Source organism: Coloeus monedula (assembly GCF_965178545.1).
Source record: "Coloeus monedula genome assembly, chromosome: 39".
In the NCBI taxonomy this organism is placed as follows: Eukaryota; Metazoa; Chordata; class Aves; order Passeriformes; family Corvidae; genus Coloeus; species Coloeus monedula.
Window position 1 is genome coordinate 666,933 of NC_138819.1, and position 16,891 is coordinate 683,823.

Sequence of the window (16,891 nt, forward strand, 5' to 3'; positions counted from 1 at the left end):
TCCTCGGCCTCGGCAGCCCCGCCTGTGATTTGGGGGGTGGGCGGGGGGAGGAGCCGGGACCCCCCCCCCGACCCCCAGCGCGCTCAGGGAGCCCCACATCCCTTGGGAATGTCCTGGGGGGGGGCACGGGGGGGTGACCTGGGGGGTCTCTCCCGATCCCATCGCAGCTGCGGGATGGGGAAATGGGGTTTTCCCGATGAGGGGGACCCCAAATTTCGGCCCCCCCCCCCCCCCCCAGCCCGGTGGGTGCCGTGGGAGGGACATCCCAACCTTGGAGCCCTGGTGGCTCCTCCCCACGGCGGGGGGGCGGCGGTGGCCGCGGGGGTGGCCGCGGGGACGTGGGACGGGGACACTCCGGACACGGCCGGGGCCATGGCGGGGCTGAAGACGGCGAGCGGGGAGGACATCGACGGCTCCTTCGAGCTGCGGGTGGAGGTGGAGGAGGGCGAGCCCGTGGGGCAAGGAGAGCCCGTGGGGCAAGGAGAGCACGTGGGGCAAGGCAAGGCCGTGGGGCAAGGCAAGCCCGTGGGGCAGGGCGAGCCCGTGGGGCAGGGCCAGCCCGTGGGGCAGGGCCAGCCCGCGGGCCCCCCGGTAGCCCCCCGTGTCCTCACCCTCTGCGTCACCGGGGACCTGCACGTCGGGGGCCTCCTGCGTCTCATCGTGGACACCTTCGGTGAGTGACCCCTGGCCGGAGCCATGGCCGGACCCCTGGCTGGACCCACAGCACTGACCCCTGGCCAGACCCATGGCCGCACCCACAGCACTGACCCACAGCACTGACCCCTGGCCGGAGCCATGGCCGGACCCATAGCAATGACCCACAGCACTGACCCCTGGCCGGAGCCATGGCTGGAGCCATGGCCGGACCCACAGCACTGGCCCCTGGCCGGATCCATGGCTGGAGCCATGGCCTGACCCACAGCACTGGCCCCTGGCCGGAGCCATGGCCGGACCCACAGCACTGGCCCCTGGCCGGACCCATGGCCGGACCCACAGCACTGGCCCCTTGCCGGACCCATAGCAATGACCCACAGCACTGACCCCTGGCCGGAGCCATGGCCGGACCCATAGCAATGACCCACAGCACTGACCCCTGGCCGGAGCCATGGCCGGACCCATAGCAATGACCCACAGCACTGACCCCTGGCCGGAGCCATGGCCGGACCCACAGCACTGACCCCTGGCCAGACTCACACCCCCCACCCGTGGCCGGACCCGTGGCCGGACCCACAGCCCCGACCCCCCCCGGGGTCCCCCTTGGGACAATTCCCCCCCATCCCCCCCGGTGTCACGCTCAGCGATGATGGGGGGATGGGGGAAGGGGGGGAGGGGAAGATGCGGCCCGGGGTGGGGGAGGGGCGCCCTTATCAGGGGGTCCCGGGGTCCCCCCACTTCCCGTCCCCCCCCCCTCCCCGCGGTTCCCCTGGCCGGGCTGATAAGGGACCCGCGGTCTATAAATAACTCAGGGAGTGCACCCCACCCCCCCCCCCCCCCGCGACCCGCCACCCCCCCGAGCCCCCCCGATGTGTTTGGGGGTACGGGGGGACCCCTACAGCCCTTGCAGCCCCCCAGGAGCCCCCTCAGCCCCGCTTCAGCAGCCCCCAGTCCCCCACGACCCCATCACAGCCCCCTCCCCCCGTAGCCCCCCGATGGTTTGGGGGTACAACAACCCCCCCCCCCCAGCCCCTTCGCCCCCCTCTAACCCCACTCCAGCCCCCTCTGAGCCCCCCTCGAGCCCCTCCTGTCCCCAGGCGAGCCCCGGGACTGGTCGGACCACGCTCTGTGGTGGGTGCAGCAGCAGCGGTGGCTGCTGACCCCCGGCCCCACCCTGGACGCGCTGGGGGTCGGGGGGGGGTCCCGGCTCCTCTTCACCCCCCGGCACCGCCCGCTGCGACTGCGGCTCCCGGCCGGGGGGGTCCTGAGGCTGCGGCTCGACTTCGCCGGGACCCCCGGGCGGGCGGCGGCGATGGTCTGCGGGCTGCTCGGTGGGTCTGGGGGCGTCATTGGTGGGTCTGGGGGCGTCATTGGTGGGTCTGGGGGCTGCTCGGTGGGTCTGGGGGTGCTCGATGGGTCTGCGGGCTGCTCGGTGGGTCTGGGGGCTGCTCGGGGTGTCTGGGGGCGTCATTGGGGGCTTTGGGGGCTGCTCGGGGGGTCTGGGGGCGGCTCAGTGGGTCTGGGGGTGCTCGGTGGGTCTGGGGGCTGCTCGGGGTGTCTGGGGGCGTCATTGGGGGGTTTGGGGACTGCTCGAGGGGTCTAGGGGCTGCTCGGTGGGTCTGGGGGTGCTCGAGGGGTCTGCTCGATGGGTCTGGGGGCTGCTCAGTGGGTCTGCGGGCTGCTCGGGGGTCTGGGGGCTGCTCAGTGGGTCTGGGGGCGTCATTGGGGGCTTTGGGGGCTGCTCGGGGGGTCTGGGGGCTGCTCAGTGGGTCTGGGGGTGCTCGGTGGGTCTGGGGGCTGCTCGGGGTGTCTGGGGGCGTCATTGGGGGGTTTGGGGACTGCTCGAGGGGTCTGGGGGCTGCTCAGTGGGTCTGGGGGCTGCTCGATGGGTCTGGGGGCTGCTCGGTGGGTCTGGGGGTGACACTGGGGGTGTCTGGGGGCTGCTCGGTGGGTCTGGGGGTCTCACTGGGGGTGTCTGGGGGAACCCGGGAGGCTTGAGGAGGGGTCTGGGTGATACTGGGGGGCTCGCTGGAGGGGTCTGAGGGGTGACTGGGGGTGCCCCGGGGGGTCCCGCCGTGACCGGCCCGGGGGTCCCGCAGGGATCCGTCACCCCGAGGAACTTTCGCTGCTGCGGCCGGAGCGGGACGAGGGGAGGGGGGGGCGGGGGTCAAAGGGCCGCGACCCCACCCGGGACCCCCCCGACCTGGACCTGACGCACCTGAGAGCCCGGGCAGGTGAGCGGGGGGGGGAGGGGGCGACTGGACCCCCCCCGTGTGCCTCCCCCTCCCCCACACCCCTCTTATCTCCCCCCCCAGATGAGGCCCCTCCCCCCGCGCTGCCCCCCGAGCTGCTCCAGCCCTTGAGAACCCCCAAATTCGGGGGTAGAGACCCCCCCGGAGCCTCCCGGAGCCCCCCGGGGAACCCCCTGCTCCGGAGGGCGCGGCTGCACGCACGGTGAGGGGCGGGGCGGGGCGCGAGTGGGCGGGGCTTGGTTGGGTGTGGTGGGGCGGGGCTTGGTTGGGTGTGGTCGGAGTGGGAGTGGCTTGTTCGGGTGTGCTCGGAGTGGGCGTGGCTTATTTTGGACGTGGTCGGAGTGGGCGTGGCTTGGTTTTGGTGTGGTTGGAGTGGGCGTGGCTTGACGGGGCGTGGCTTTGTCTTGGGTGTGGTCGTAGTGGGCGTGGCTTGTTTGGGGTGTGCTCAGAGTGGGCGTGGCTTGTTCTGGTGTGGTCGAGTGGGCGTGGCTTGTTCGGGTGTGCTCGGAGTGGGCGGTGCTTGCTTGGGTGTGCTCGGAGTGGGCGGGGCCTGTTTAGGGGTGGTCGGAGTGGGCGGTGCTTGTTTGGGTGTGGTCAGAGTGGGCGGGGCTTGTTCGGGTGTCCTCGGAGTGGGCGTGGCTTGTTTTGGGTGTGGTCGGAGTGGGCGTGGCTTGGTTATGGGTGTGGTCGGGGTGGGCGTGGCTTGGCGGGGCGGGGCTGCGAGGGTGTGGCCGTGTGTTTTGGGCGTGGTTTGTGGGTGGGCGTGGCCGAGCGCGGCTCCGCCCCCGCAGGTGGCTGGACGTGGGGCGCTCGCTGCTGGAGCAGGGCGTGGCCGAGGACGAGGAGCTGCTGCTGCGCTTCAAATACCCCTGCGCCATGGGGCTCGACCCGCAGGTACCCCAAAACGCACCAGGGACCCCCAAAAACACCCCTAGGAACCCCAAAACCCACCAGGGACCCTTAAAATAACCCCCCAGGTACCCCAAAACACACCAGGGACCCTTAAAATACCCCCCAGCTACCTCCAAAATACCCCCCAGGTGCCCCAAAACACACCAGGGACACCCAAAATACCCCCAGGTACCCCAAAACACACTAGGGACCCTTAAAATACCCCCCAGCTACCTCCAAAATACCCCCCAGGTACCCCAAAACCCACCAGGGACCCCCAAAAAAACCCCCAGGTGCCCCAAAACCCACCAGGGACCCCCAAAAAAACCCCCAGGTACCTCAAAACCCACCAGGGACCCCTAAAATACCCCCAGGTACCCCATAACCTACCAGGGACCCCCAAACCCTCGGTGCGACTCCCCAAACACCCCCTGGGAGAGGCTTTGGGGGGCCTCCGGGAGGGGTTTTGGGGGTCCCCTGTGGTCGCAGCCCCCCCAAATGCCTCCCCCGGCCCCCCAGGACGAGCCGCGCGTGGCGCTGCTGCAGGAGCAGGCGCTGGGGGCCCTCCTGGCCGAGGAGATCGACTGCAGCGAGGAGCAGGGGATGCTCTTCGCCGCCCTCCAGGTACCCCAAAACCCCGCTGGATCCCCCGGGAACTCCCCAAAACCCCCCTGGATATCCTGGGAACTCCCCCAAACCCCCCTGGATCCCCCGGGAACAACCCCAAACCCCCCTGGATATCCTGGGAACTCCCCAAAACAACCCTGGATGTCCTGGGAACTCCCCAAAACAACCCTGGATGTCCTGGGAACAACCCAAAACCCCCCTGGATATCCTGGGAACTCCCCAAAACTCCCCTGGATGTCCTGGGAACTCCCCAAAACCCCCCTGGATATCCTGGGAACTCCCCAAAACAACCCTGGATGTCCTGGGAACACCCCAAAAATCCCCTGGATCCCCCGGGAACAACCCAAAACCCCCCTGGATATCCTGGGAACTCCCCAAAACAACCCTGGATGTCCTGGGAACACCCCAAAAATCCCCTGGATCCCCCGGGAACAACCCAAAACCCCCCTGGATATCCTGGGAACTCCCCAAAACTCCCCTGGATGTCCTGGGAACTCCCCAAAACCCCCCTGGATATTCTGGGAACTCCCCAAAACCCCCCTGGATGTTCTGGGAACTCCCCAAAACCCCCCTGGATCCCCCGGGATCTCCCCAAAACCCCCTGGATCCCCCGGGAACGCCCCAAAACCTCGCTCCTGCACCCCCAAACCCCCCTGGGACTCCCCGGGAACCCCCAGATCCTCCCCAAAGCTTCCCCAAACATTCCCGGACTTCCCTGAACCCCAAATCTCACTGGGACACCCCCAAATCCCCCCCTGACCCCTCTGGACCCCCAGTACCAGATAGAGGGGGCGGAGTGGGGGGATGGGGGGGACCCCCAGGACCCCCCCGAGCCCCAGGACCTGGACACGGCCCTGGACAAACTGGAGCTGAGCCTGGGGGGCAGCGGGACCCCCGCCCCAGCGGTGAGACTGGGGGGCACTGGGAGGGAGATTGGGGGGCTCGGGGGGGCACTGGGAGGCACTGGGAGAGGGATTGGGAGGCACTGGGGGGCACTGGGAGGGGGATTGGGGGGCTCTGGGTTGCGCTGGGAGGCACTGGGAGGGGGATTGGGGGGCTCTGGGGGGCACTGGGAAGCACTGGGAGGGGGATTGGGGGGCTCGGGGGGGGGGGCGTTTAGGGGTACTGGGAGGTACTGGGAGGGACCCTGGGAGCACTGGGAGATATCGGTGGTTTCATCTGGCCACACTGGGAGTTACTGGGAGTCACTGGGAGTCACTGAGGGGTCCGGGGGGGTCCCCAGGAGGAGCTCGGAGCCCCCCTTGAGCTGGAGGAGGAGCTGGAGATTTCCAGGTACCCCCAGATCCCGATCCCACCCCTTGATCCCCCCCCCCAAATTTGGGGTCCCCTCAGCCCATCCCTGTGGCCGTTTTGGGGTCTCTGCTGACCCCCCTCCCCCCCCCCCACATTTGGGGTCCCCCCCCAGGCCGTCCCCGTGGCCCTTCCGGGGGTCCCGCCCCACCCGGGCCGTGCTCTCGGGGTCGTCGCTGTCGCTCTGGACCCCCCCGGGATCGGGGGGCACCCAACAGCAGCTCAACCTCCGTGGTGAGACCCCAAAACTTCCCCCAAATCCCCCTGAGACCCCTCCCCCCTCAGCACCCCCAAATCCCTTGGGACCACCCCCCCATTTCCTCCCCTGGGACCCTCCCAGGGCCCCCAAATCCCCCCCCGAACCCCCCTGGGACACCCGAACTCCCCTCTGGGTGCCCCCAAATTCCCCCGGGACCCCCCCAGAGTCCCCAAATTCCCCCGGAACTCCCCCAGGGCCCCCAAATCCCCCCAAAATCCCCCCCAAACCCCCCTGGGACACCCGAACTCCCCTCTGGGTGCCCCCAAATTCCCCCGGGACCCCCCCAGAGTCCCCAAATTCCCCCGGAACTCCCCCAGGGCCCCCAAATCCCCCCAAAATCCCCCCCAAACCCCCCTGGGACACCCGAACTCCCCTCTGGGTGCCTCCAAATCCCCCCCGGGACCCCCCCAGAGTCCCCAAATTCCCCCGGGACTCCCCCAGAGTCCCCAAATCCCCCCAAAATCCCCCCCGAGCTCCCCTGGGACACCCGAACTCCCCTCTGGGTGCCTCCAAATCCCCCCCGGGACCCCCCCAGAGTCCCCAAATCCCTCCCAGACCCCCTTAGGACCCCCCCAAATCCCCTCTGGGATGCCCCCATCTCCTTTCCCGGACCCCCCGGAACCCCCCCGGGACCCTCCTGACCCCCCTGTGCCCCCCCAGGCTGTGAGGTGACCCCCGAGGTGGATTTGGGGGCGCAGAAATTCGGCATCAAACTCCGGGTGCCGACGCCGGGGGGGATGAGCGAGACCCTCCTGCGGTGCCGTGATGTGGGTGGGGGTCCCGGGGGGGGTCCCGGGGGGGTCCCGGGGGGGTCCTGGTGGGTCTGGGGGTAATGGAGTGGACGGGACATGAGAATTCGAGGAGGGAGGGGGGGGTCCCAAGGGGATTTGGGGGTCCTGGGGGGGTCTTGGTGGGGGGGTGTGAAGTCTCGGGGGGGGGGTTTGTGTTCTCAGGGATTTTGGGGGGGTGTGGGGAGAATTTGGGGGTCCTGGGGGGTGTTGGGGGGACTTTGAGGGGGACGCGAGGGGTCCTGGGGGAGTTCTGGGGGGAGCCGGGGGGGGTTTCAGTGGGAATTTTGGGGGTCTCAGGGAGTTTGGGGGATCCGGGGGGGTTCTGTGGGAATTTTGGGGGTCTCAGGGATTTTGGGAGATCCGGGGGGGTTCTGTGGGAATTTTGGGGGTCTCAGGGATTTTGGGGGAGCCGGGGGGGGTTCTGTGGGAATTTTGGGGGTCTCAGGGAGTTTGGGGGAGCCGGGGGGGGTTCTGTGGGAATTTTGGGGGTCTCAGGGAGTTTGGGGGATCCGGGGGGGTTCTGTGGGAATTTTGGGGGTCTCAGGGATTTTGGGGGATCCGGGGGGGGGGGTTCTGTGGGAATTTTGGGGGTCTCAGGGAGTTTGGGGGATCCGGGGGGGGTTCTGTGGGAATTTTGGGGGTCTCAGGGATTTTGGGGGATCCGGGGGGGGGGGGTTCTGTGGGAATTTTGGGGGTCTCAGGGAGTTTGGGGGATCCGGGGGGGTTCTGTGGGAATTTTGGGGGTCTCAGGGATTTTGGGGGATCCGGGGGGGGGTTTCTGTGGGAATTTTGGGGGTCTCAGGGAGTTTGGGGGATCCGGGGTGTTTCAGTGGGAATTTTGGGGGTCTCACCGTGCCCCCCCCCGCCCCCCCAGCCCCCCCAATACGCCCGCTGGATCTCGGGGTGCTGCGCGGCCTCGCGGGGGGGGTCCCCATCGGCCGCAGCGCTCCGGGCAGAGATCCGGGGGGTCCTGGGGGTCCTGGGGGTGCAGCCGGACAGGGGGGACCCCCCCGGGACCCCCTCCCGGCCCCCCCCGGACCCGCGGCGGCTGCTGCCCCCCCGCTTCCAGCGCAGGATCAAAGCCAAGCAGGTACCGGGACCCCCCCCCAGCCCCTCCCCCCCCGACACCGACACCGCCCCTCCCCCCCCCCAGAGCCCCCCCCCTCACATTTCCCCTCTTCCCCTCCCCCTCCCCCCCCCCAGTTCGCCCCCCGGCTCCTGGAGGTTTTGCAGCGGGTGGGGCCCCTGAGCCCCCCCCAGGCCCGGCTGCGCTTCGTGGAGGCCTGGAGGGCCCTGCCCGGCTTCGGACTGGGGCACTTCGTGGTCAGGTACTGGGAGCACTGGGAGGGTCACTGGGGGTCACTGGGAGGGACTGGGACAGACTGGGAAGGTCACTGCGACGGACTGGGACGGACTGGGAGGGTCACTGGGGGGCACTGGGAGGTCACTGAGGGGCACTGGGACGGACTGGGACAGACTGGGATGGACTGGGAGGATCACTGGGGGGCACTGGAATGGACTGGGAGGGTCACTGGGGGGCACTGGGACGGACTGGGACAGACTGGGAGGGTCACTGGGATGGACTGGGGGGAGCAGGGTGGGGCTGGCCTAGTGCAAGGTGCGGTGTACTGGGAGCACTGGGAGCACTGGTTGGGACCGCTCAGAGCTGGGGTGGCACTGAGGGGGGGTCCCAGGTGTTTGGGGGGGCTCTCAGCCGTTTTTGGGGGGCTCTCAGCCCTTTGGGGGGGTCTCAGCCGTTTTTGGGGGGCTCTCAGCCCTTTGGGGGGGTCTCAGCCGCTCGGGGGGGCTCTCAGCCCTTTGGGGGGGCTCTCAGCCGTTTTTGGGGGGCTCTCAGCCCTTTGGGGGGGCTCTCAGCCATTTTGGGGGGGCTCCCAGGTTTCGGGGCGCGGGCCGTGATGAGGTTCTGGCCGTGGGACCCTCGCGGCTGCTCCGGGTCAAGCTCGGCTCCGGCGCCGTCACCCGCAGCTGGAGCTACAGCGACCTCCGCCAGTGGGACGTCAACTGGGACAGCCAGCAGGTGCACTGGGAGGCACTGGGAGGCACTGGGAGTGAGTGTGAAGCGCTGGGAGGCGTTGGGTAGCACTGGGAATGGGCTGGGAGTGGCACTGGAAAGGACTGGGAGGCACTCGAATGTCTGGGAGTGAGCTGGGAGTGACTGGGAGTGACTGGGAGGCGCTGGGAGTGAGCTGGAAAGAACTGGGAGTGACTGGGAGGTGCTGGGAAAGTACCAGGAATGGTCTGGGAATGAGTGTGGAGCACTGGGAGGCACTGGGTGGCACTGGAATGCACTGGGAGTGAGCTGAGAGAGAGTGGGAGCGCACTGGGAGGGACTGGGTGGCACTGGAATGCACTGGGAGTGCACCTGAAGGCACTGGGAAGCACTGGGAGGCACTGGGAGTGCACCCAAAGGCACTGGGAGGGACTGGAAATGCACTGGGAGCGCACCCAAAGGCACTGGGAGGGACTGGGTGGCACTGGAATGCACTGGGAGGGACTGGAAAGCACCAAGAATGCACTGGGAGCACACCTGAAAGCACTGGGAGGCACTGGAAACGCACTGGGAGGCACTGGAATGCACTGGGAGGCACTGGAAATGCACTGGGAGGCACTGGAAATGCACTGGAAATGCACTGGGAGGCACTGGGAGCGCACTGGAAATGCACTGGGAGTGCACCCGAAGGCACTGGAAATGCACTGGGAGGCACTGGGAGCGCACTGGGAGGCACTGGGAGCGGCCCTGCATTCCCCCCCACGGTTTTGGGGAGGGGTCTCACCCCGTGCCCCCCTCTCCCCCCCCCAGGTGCGGCTGTGGCTGAGCGGTGACGTCACCCTGGGGCTCCGCGTGCTCTCGGCCCCCCCCCGGGTGCTGCACCAGTTCCTGGGGGGGTACCTGGCCCTGGGGGGGCACCCCCGGGACCCCCACGAGCTGCGGCGCCTCATGGAGGGGGGGTACGACCCCTGAGCCCCCTCCCCAGCTGGGCCAGAGCCCCCCCACCCCCCCCAGCAAAGCTCAACACGCTCGTGGTGCTCAAAGGGACCTCGGTGTCTTGGGGGGGGTGTCGTGGGAGGGGGGGGGGACACCCCCAAAATCTTCGTGTGAGGGTTTGGACCCCCCCAAAATCCTTGTGGGGGGGGTGGTCCCAGCCCAGCCCTGTGGGAAGGACCCCAATGCCCCCCCTGACCCCCCCAAATGCCCCCAATTCTCCTCCTGCCCACCCCCCCTTTGGCCCCCAGGCCGGGGTCACTGCTCCGCTCTTTATTGGGGGTGGCAGCGCCCCAGAACCGACAGGAGATGGAGGGGGGGAGGGGCAGCGCCCCCAGACCCCCCCAAGGGGTCAGGGTGTCCCCGGGGGGGGCCCCAAGGGGGGGGTCCCCGGGGTTTGGGGGGGGTCACCGGATGGCGATGAGCCCCACATCCATCAGCTTCTGGATCTTCTGGGCAATCAGGGGGTTCTTGAGGTGTCTGGGGGGGGGGGGAAATGGGGGTTAGAGGGGGACCCCGGGATGGGGACAGCCAGGGACAGCCTGGGGACACCCAGGGACAGACTGGGGACACCTCAGGGACAGCCTGGGGACACCTTGGGGACAGCCAGTGGCACCTCGGGGACAGCCAGTGACACCCAGGGACAGCCACGGACGCTTCAGGGACACCCAGGGACACCCAGGGACGCCTCAGTGACACGCTGGGCACAGCCCCCCCTTCCCCACTGATGGCTCTGGGTGGACTCGGTGTCCCCCCGTCACACCTTTGGGGACACTCTGGGACACCTGAGGACACCTCAGCGGCACCTGGGGACACCCCTGGGGGGGCTCACGGAGGCTCAGCGAGCTGCCGGAGCCGGGCAATGCCACCCCGTCCCCCCCTCGGAGGCGGTGCCAGGGACACTGTGGGGGGGACCCTCCCCAACACTCGGTGACTGCTCGGTGCCACCCCCCCACCACCTCGGGGACCCTCGGGGACCCCCCCGCCCCTTCCCCCTGGGGCACTCACTCGCTCAGGGCCTGGGGGTCCTTCTGCATCTGCTCGAGGATGAGGCGCATGGCGGGGTCGCCCATGATCTGCTGCACCTCGGGGTCGGCCAGCGCCCGGCGCCGCAGCTCCTCGGGGGGCTCCGAGCGCTGCTGCTGCGCCCGCAGGCAGCGCCGCTGCCCCTCCGCCGCCTCCTGGGGGGCACCGGGGGGGAAAAGGGGGGTCAGGGGGGTCCCAGGGCGGTCCCAGGGGGTCCCAGGGGGGTTCCAAGAGGTCCCAGGGGGTGCTGCGCCCGCAGGCAGCGCCGCTGCCCCTCCGCCGCCTCCTGGGGGGAACAGGGGGTCAGGGGGGTCCCAGGGAGTTCCCAGGGGTCAGCAGCATCCCAGGGGGGTCAGGGGGCAGTCACAGGAGGTGCAGCACCCCATGGCAGCACCGCTGCCTCTCTGCCACGCCTTGCGAGGGTCCCAGTGGTCAGGGGGTGTCCGAGAGGGCAGCAGGGGCTCAGGGGGGGGTCCCAGGGGTCAGGAGAGGTCCCTGGGGTGGGGGGGCGTCCCAGGCTGACCTTGCAGGAGGGGTCAAGGTCCAGGGCACGCTGATAAACCTCCATGGCCTTGGTGTAGTCGCGCATGGCCTCGAGCGCCGCCGCCTTCCGCGTGTAGCCCTTGACTGGGGACACGGGGGGGACACGGGGGGACACGGGGACAGCAGGGGACATGGGGGGACACGGGGGGACACGGGGACAGGCGGAAGAGTAAAAGGGAGGGGGATACAGGTACAGGCAAAAGAGGAGGTGGATGAGGATGATGATGGTAAAGCAGAGGCAGGGCTTGTCCCCTCCTGTCCCCCACTCACTGAAGGTGGGCTCCAGCCGGATGCACTCCTCACAGTCCTGGAGGAAAAAAAAAAAGGGGAGGTCAGGAGTGTCCCAGGAGCCCCAAACTGGCCCCTGCACCCTCAAAACAGCCCCCAGCACTTCCTCCGTGCCCCCAAACCAGTCCCCCAAGTGCCTTTTGTCCCCAAAAACCACCACCCCAAGTCCCCTTGGTCCTCCCCAAACCACCCCAGGAGCCTCAAACCAATGCTAAACCCTTCCCCAATCTGATCACCCACCCCTCAAACCAACCCCCAGGAACCTCAAAACCCCCAAGCCCACCCCCCAGCCCCCCCCAGCCCAGCCCCACACCTTGAGGGCGAGGGGAAACTCGAGCAGTTTGGTGTAGCAGGCGGCGCGGTTGCTGTAGAGCCGCGCCTCGTGCGGGTTGCGCCGGATGGCCTCGCTGTAGTGCTTCATGGCCTGCGGGTAATCCCCTAAAACAACCCCCCCCTCGCTCTCAGGGGGTGTCCAAACCCCAGAGGAACCCACCCTAAACCCCTCAGAGCTCCCCCCAAACCTCGCTGGAAGCACTCGTTGCCTTTGTTCTTCTCCTCCAGCGCCAGGTCGGGGTCGATGTAGGCCAAGCGCTCCTGCTCCTTCAGGATCTTCTCAGCCTGCAGCAGCAGCGGCGAGCCAGGGGTTGGGCGTGAGGAGGCCGGACTGGGGGGGTCACCCCCAGCATCCCCATGTCCATCGTGCCCCCTCCACCCCGCCACATCACCTGCTGGCACTTCTTGAGCACGTCGGGGGTGCGGTGCTCGGCCAAGGATTTGTTGTAGAAGTGCACGGCGTCCTTGTAGCGCTCCTCGCGGAAATAGGAGTTCCCGATGCGCGCGTACGCCCTGGAGGGGACGAGGAAGAGGAGGAGGGGAGGGTTTTGGGGGGGGGCACAGCACCGACACCCCCCTTTCTCCTCCCACAAAGCCCCCCCCAGACTCACTTGGCGATCTGCCGGTAATCCTCGCGGTTCTCCCGGCCCACCTCGATGGCGCGCTCGCACAGCGCCCGGCACCGCTCGTACTCGCCCGTCTCGAAGTACACGGCTGCGTGGGTGGGTGGGGAGGGGGGTTCAGGGGGGGTTTTGGGTGTTTTTGGGGGGGAAGGGTGGGGTTTAGGGTCACGGACCTGCTTGGTTGGTGACGTAGGTCATGTTGGTGGGGTCCAGCTGCTCGGCGCGGGTGTAGTGCTCCAGCGCCGCCGGGAACTCCTTGCGCTTGTAGGCGGCGTTGCCCAGCTCCTTCTCCCGCTGGGCCTGACAGGGGGGACCCCAAAACCGGCTGGGACCCCCCCAAATCTGCCCTCTAAACCTTCTCCCCCCCCCCCCAATAACCCAGCTCCTTGTCCTGCTGTGCCTGAGAAAAGGAATCCCAAAACTGACTGGGACCCTCCCACCACGACTCGGCTCCTTCTCCTGCTGGACCTAAGGGGGGGACCCCAAAACTGGCTGGGACCCCCCCAAATCTGCCCTCTAAACCCTCCCCCCCCCCCAACAACCCAGCTCCTTCTCCTGCTGTTCCTGAGAAAAGGAACCCCAAAACTGACTGGGACCCTCCCATGAATTTCCCACCCCGATCCTCCCACCACGACTTGGCTCCTTCTCCTGCTGGACCTAAGGGGGGGACCCCAAAACTGGCTGGGACTCCCCCAGATCTGCCCTCTAAAACCTCCTCCCCCCCAATAACCCAGCTCCTTCTCCCGCTGTGCCTGACAGAGGGGATCGCCCTAAAACCACCAGGGAGCCCCACACCCCCAAAATCTGGCTGGGACCCTCCCCAAATCACAACTCCTCTCCCAGCACCCCAAAATCGGCCCTACAGCCCCCCCAAATTCCCCTCAATCCCTCCCCTCCAGCCCAGTCTCTCCTCCCGCTGCTCCTCAGCTGTGCAGGGCCGTCCCCAAACCCCCCCCTGCCAGATTTTGGGGACCCCCCCCTCACCTCCTGCTTGTTCTGGGGGAGCTCCTCGGTTGGGGGGGGCTGAGAGGGGGGTGGTGGGGGCGGGGGGGGTGGGGAGGGGGCCTCCTCCTCCTCCTCAGCCCCGCTCAGCTCCACCCCCAGCAGCACGCTCAGCGTCGTCATCACCCGCGGGTCCTGCAGCTTCCTGGGGAGGGGGGCAGGAGGGCGTTGGGGGGAGGCTGCACCCCAAATTCCCCATCCCGACATCCCTGGGGGGGGCTGCACCCCAAATTCCCCATCCCAACATCCCTGTGGGCGGCTGCACCCCAAATTCCCCACCCCGACATCCCTGGGAAGGGAGGCTGCACCCCAAATTCCCCATCCCGACATCCCTGCGGGGGCCTGCACCCCAAATTCCCCATCCCAACCTCCCCTGGGGGTGCCTGCACCCCAAAATCTGCACTGTGGCCCCACCCTGAGGGTCCTGCTGCTTCCCTAACCCCCCCTCAATCAGCCACAGACCCCCCCCAAAATCAGCCCTGAACCCCTCCAAACCTCCCCCAAAGCCCTGCAAACTCTCAAACCCTTTGCCAGCCCCTCCCAGCCCTCCCCAAAACGCCATCCCAGCCCCTCCCAGCCCCCCGGAGCCCCGCACTGACGCCCCGAGCTGCCCGGGGTCACTGCGCAGCGTCTCCAGCAGCTGCCGGTACTCGGGGTCCCCCAGCAGCCCCCGTGTCCGGGGGTCGGCCTCGAGCCGCGCCAGCAGGTCGGGGGCACTGAAGGGGTTCAGCAGCTTCCGCTCTGAAACGGGGTCAGAAAGGGTCAGGGACCCCAAAAATCCCTCATAGGGACTCCCCAGTCCTGTTTTGAACACCCCAAACCCACCCCTCTCTTCCTCCTCCCCGGAACCCTAAACCTTTCAGAGCCACTCCAACCTCTCCCAGGGACCTCCCCCCAGCCATTCCTCTACTCCCCGAGCCCCTCCAGCCCCCCAAAACCTCCTCAGAGCCCTCCCCCCTCCCCTCCGTACCCGCTAGCCTCGTCTCCACCCCACGCAGGCCCTGCAGCAGCTGCTCATTGCCGGGGTCCCGCGCCAGCCCCTCCTCATAGGTGGCCTTGGCCTCCTCCAGGCGCTGCAGGAACTCCAGAGCCGCCGCCTTCCGCGAGTACCCCTGGGGGACAGGAGGGGGGGGACCCCTGGTCAGACCCCCGACCTGTCCTTTCGGGGGCTGGGGGGGCCGTGTGGACCTTGGGACCCCCCACCCTGACCCTCCATGGGCTGAGACCCCCACCCAGGGGATCAATCCCCATGCTCAGCCCCCCTGGGACCCACACCCAGGGGATCCCCCATGTTCAGCCCCCCTGGGACCCCCACCCAGGGGATCCCCCATGTTCAGCCCCCCTGGGACCCCCACCCAGGGGATCCCCCATGCTCAGCCCCCCCTAGGACCCCCACCCAGGGGATCCCCCATGCTCAGCCCCCCCTAGGACCCTCACCCAGGGGATCCCCCATGCTCAGCCCCCCCTAGGACCCCCACCCAGGGGATCCCCCATGCTCAGCCCCCCTGGGATCTCCACCCAGGGGATCCCCCATGCTCAGCCCCCTCTAGGACCCCCCCATGCTCAGACACCTTGAGACCCCCCAGTCCAGTCCCTCCCTGACCCGATGACAACCACGCAGCCCCCTCAAGACCATACCCCCGTCCCGCACCTCCCTAACCCAACTGGGGCCACGCAGACCCCCCCCCAGACGCCCGCACCCCACGGAACCCCCCCTCCACAGCCCGACGGGGACCACGCAGACCCCCCCAATCAGCCCCCCACCCTGTCCCCTTCATACCCCCACGGGGAGCCGCGCGTCCCCCCCGCGCCGAGCCCGCCGTGCCCCCACCTTGGCCCAGTCGGGGCGCAGCTCCAGCGTGCGGCAGGCGTCGGCCAGGGCCCGGCTGTAGTCCCCGAGGCGTGCGTAGGCGGCCGAGCGGTTGCTGAACAGGACGTGGTTGTTGGGGTCCCGGGCGATGGCGGCCGAGTAGTGCCCCACGGCCGCCCCCACGTCCCCCGCCGCCAGCGCCCGGTTCCCCCGCTCCTTCAGCTCCTGCGCCTGCGGGACGGGCACGGGGAGAGGAGGGATAGGAACGGGAGGGGAAGGGCGTGAGGAAGAGGATGAGAAGGAGGAGGGAGAGGGCGATTGAATGGGGGGAGATGCGAAGGGGATGAAGGAAAAAAGGAGGGGGAACAGCGAAGGGGCGAGGATGATGAGGAGGATGAAGGTGCGAGGAAAACGAGGAGGATGGAGGTACGAGGATGATGAGGAGGATGGAGGTGCGAGGATGATGAGGAGGATGGAGGTGCGAGGATGATGAGGAGGATAAAGGTGCGAGGAAGGTGGAAAGCACGAAAATACGAGGAATGGGAGAAGAATGAAAAAGCAACGGAGGGCAAGCGGCAGGAGGAGAGAGAAGGGCGAAAGCAACGAGAGGGGGCGAGGGAGAAGAGAGGCGTGAGCAAGACCGGAAAGATGAAGATGAAGAACGTGAAAGAGAGACAGAAAAAAAAAAGGAGAGAGGAAAGAGAAAGAACATCAGGAACGTGAGGAAGGAACCGGCTCCTGCAGACCCCAAACACCTCCAGGCCCTCCCCAAGCCCCTCCCCGCGTCCTCAAGGACCCTGAACCTCTCCTGGGACCCCTCGCTTTTCCCCGCCACGCTCCGCACCTCCCCAGCACCCCTCAGGAACCCCCAGACAACGCGAAACCGCCCTGAGCCCCCTCAGGGGCCCGCGATCCCCTCAGAGCCCCACGACCCCGGCAGGGACACCCGATCCGCTTCGGAACGCCTCTAACGCCCTGCGGCCCCCTTATATCCAGCCTCAATCCCGAGACCCGCCCCCCGGGCCGCCCCAGCCCCTCCGCCCGTCCCCGGGACCCCTCAGGCCCCTCCGCGTCCCCCGCGGGACCCCTCAGCCACCCCCCCCCCCACCTCCTCCATGGCCGCGGCTCCGCTCGCGCCGCTCCCGCGCCGCCCTCTGGAAGCTGCTAGAACCCCACGGCCACGCCCCCCGCGCCCCATTGGCCGCGCGCCCCGCCCGCCCGCCCCCGCGCGCGCTCCCATTGGCTGCCGCCCGCGCTCCTGCCTCTCCATTGGCTGACGCGGGAAGCGGGGCCCGCCCCCTCCCAGACGCGCTTCCAGCGGAAGCCGGCAGCAGGGCCCGCCCCCGCGCGCTCCAATTGGCCGCGTCTCCCGGCGCTGGGCGCCCATTGGTCGGGCTCCGCTGGGACTGCTGGAATTTTCCGCTTCTCCCATTGGCTGCGAGCGGCGCCAATCACAGAGGACGGGGTGGAAGGAGGG

At 68.4% G+C, this 16,891-nt stretch overlaps 2 protein-coding genes across 2 annotated transcripts; one reads left to right on the plus strand and one right to left on the minus strand.

Moving 5' to 3' along the window:
- Nucleotides 1–372: 372 nt before the first annotated feature.
- On the plus strand, nucleotides 373–9,768 carry LOC309584294 (fermitin family homolog 3-like; the record flags this gene model as incomplete). The annotated part of the gene is made up of 14 exons (XM_082300250.1): nucleotides 373–673; nucleotides 1,752–1,985; nucleotides 2,754–2,888; nucleotides 2,970–3,108; nucleotides 3,698–3,800; nucleotides 4,317–4,421; nucleotides 5,201–5,329; nucleotides 5,692–5,717; nucleotides 5,851–5,969; nucleotides 6,655–6,761; nucleotides 7,660–7,875; nucleotides 7,989–8,113; nucleotides 8,682–8,823; nucleotides 9,607–9,768. 14 exons carry the CDS (start codon nucleotides 373–375, stop codon nucleotides 9,766–9,768), a joined length of 2,043 nt encoding a protein of 680 aa, XP_082156376.1.
- Nucleotides 9,769–10,047: 279 nt separating this feature from the next.
- On the minus strand, nucleotides 10,048–16,598 carry STIP1 (stress induced phosphoprotein 1). The gene is made up of 14 exons (XM_082300467.1): nucleotides 16,523–16,598; nucleotides 15,436–15,645; nucleotides 14,575–14,716; nucleotides 14,204–14,345; nucleotides 13,587–13,749; nucleotides 12,776–12,902; nucleotides 12,591–12,693; nucleotides 12,372–12,492; nucleotides 12,168–12,264; nucleotides 11,960–12,084; nucleotides 11,629–11,665; nucleotides 11,339–11,442; nucleotides 10,798–10,970; nucleotides 10,048–10,269 (listed from the first exon to the last, which is right to left on the minus strand). Exons 1-14 carry the CDS (start codon nucleotides 16,529–16,531, stop codon nucleotides 10,197–10,199), a joined length of 1,626 nt encoding a protein of 541 aa, XP_082156593.1. The 5' UTR covers nucleotides 16,532–16,598; the 3' UTR covers nucleotides 10,048–10,196.
- Nucleotides 16,599–16,891: the final 293 nt, after the last annotated feature.

Bases quoted from the DNA above. Each gene is read 5' to 3' on its own strand.
- STIP1 (XM_082300467.1), bottom strand. The intron at 11,666-11,959 runs GTGTGGGGCTGG...TTTTTCCTCCAG, and splicing joins AGTTTCCCCTCGCCCTCAAG to GACTGTGAGGAGTGCATCCG. The intron at 10,270-10,797 runs GTGAGTGCCCCA...CCCCCCCCCCAG, and splicing joins GACCCCCAGGCCCTGAGCGA to ACACCTCAAGAACCCCCTGA.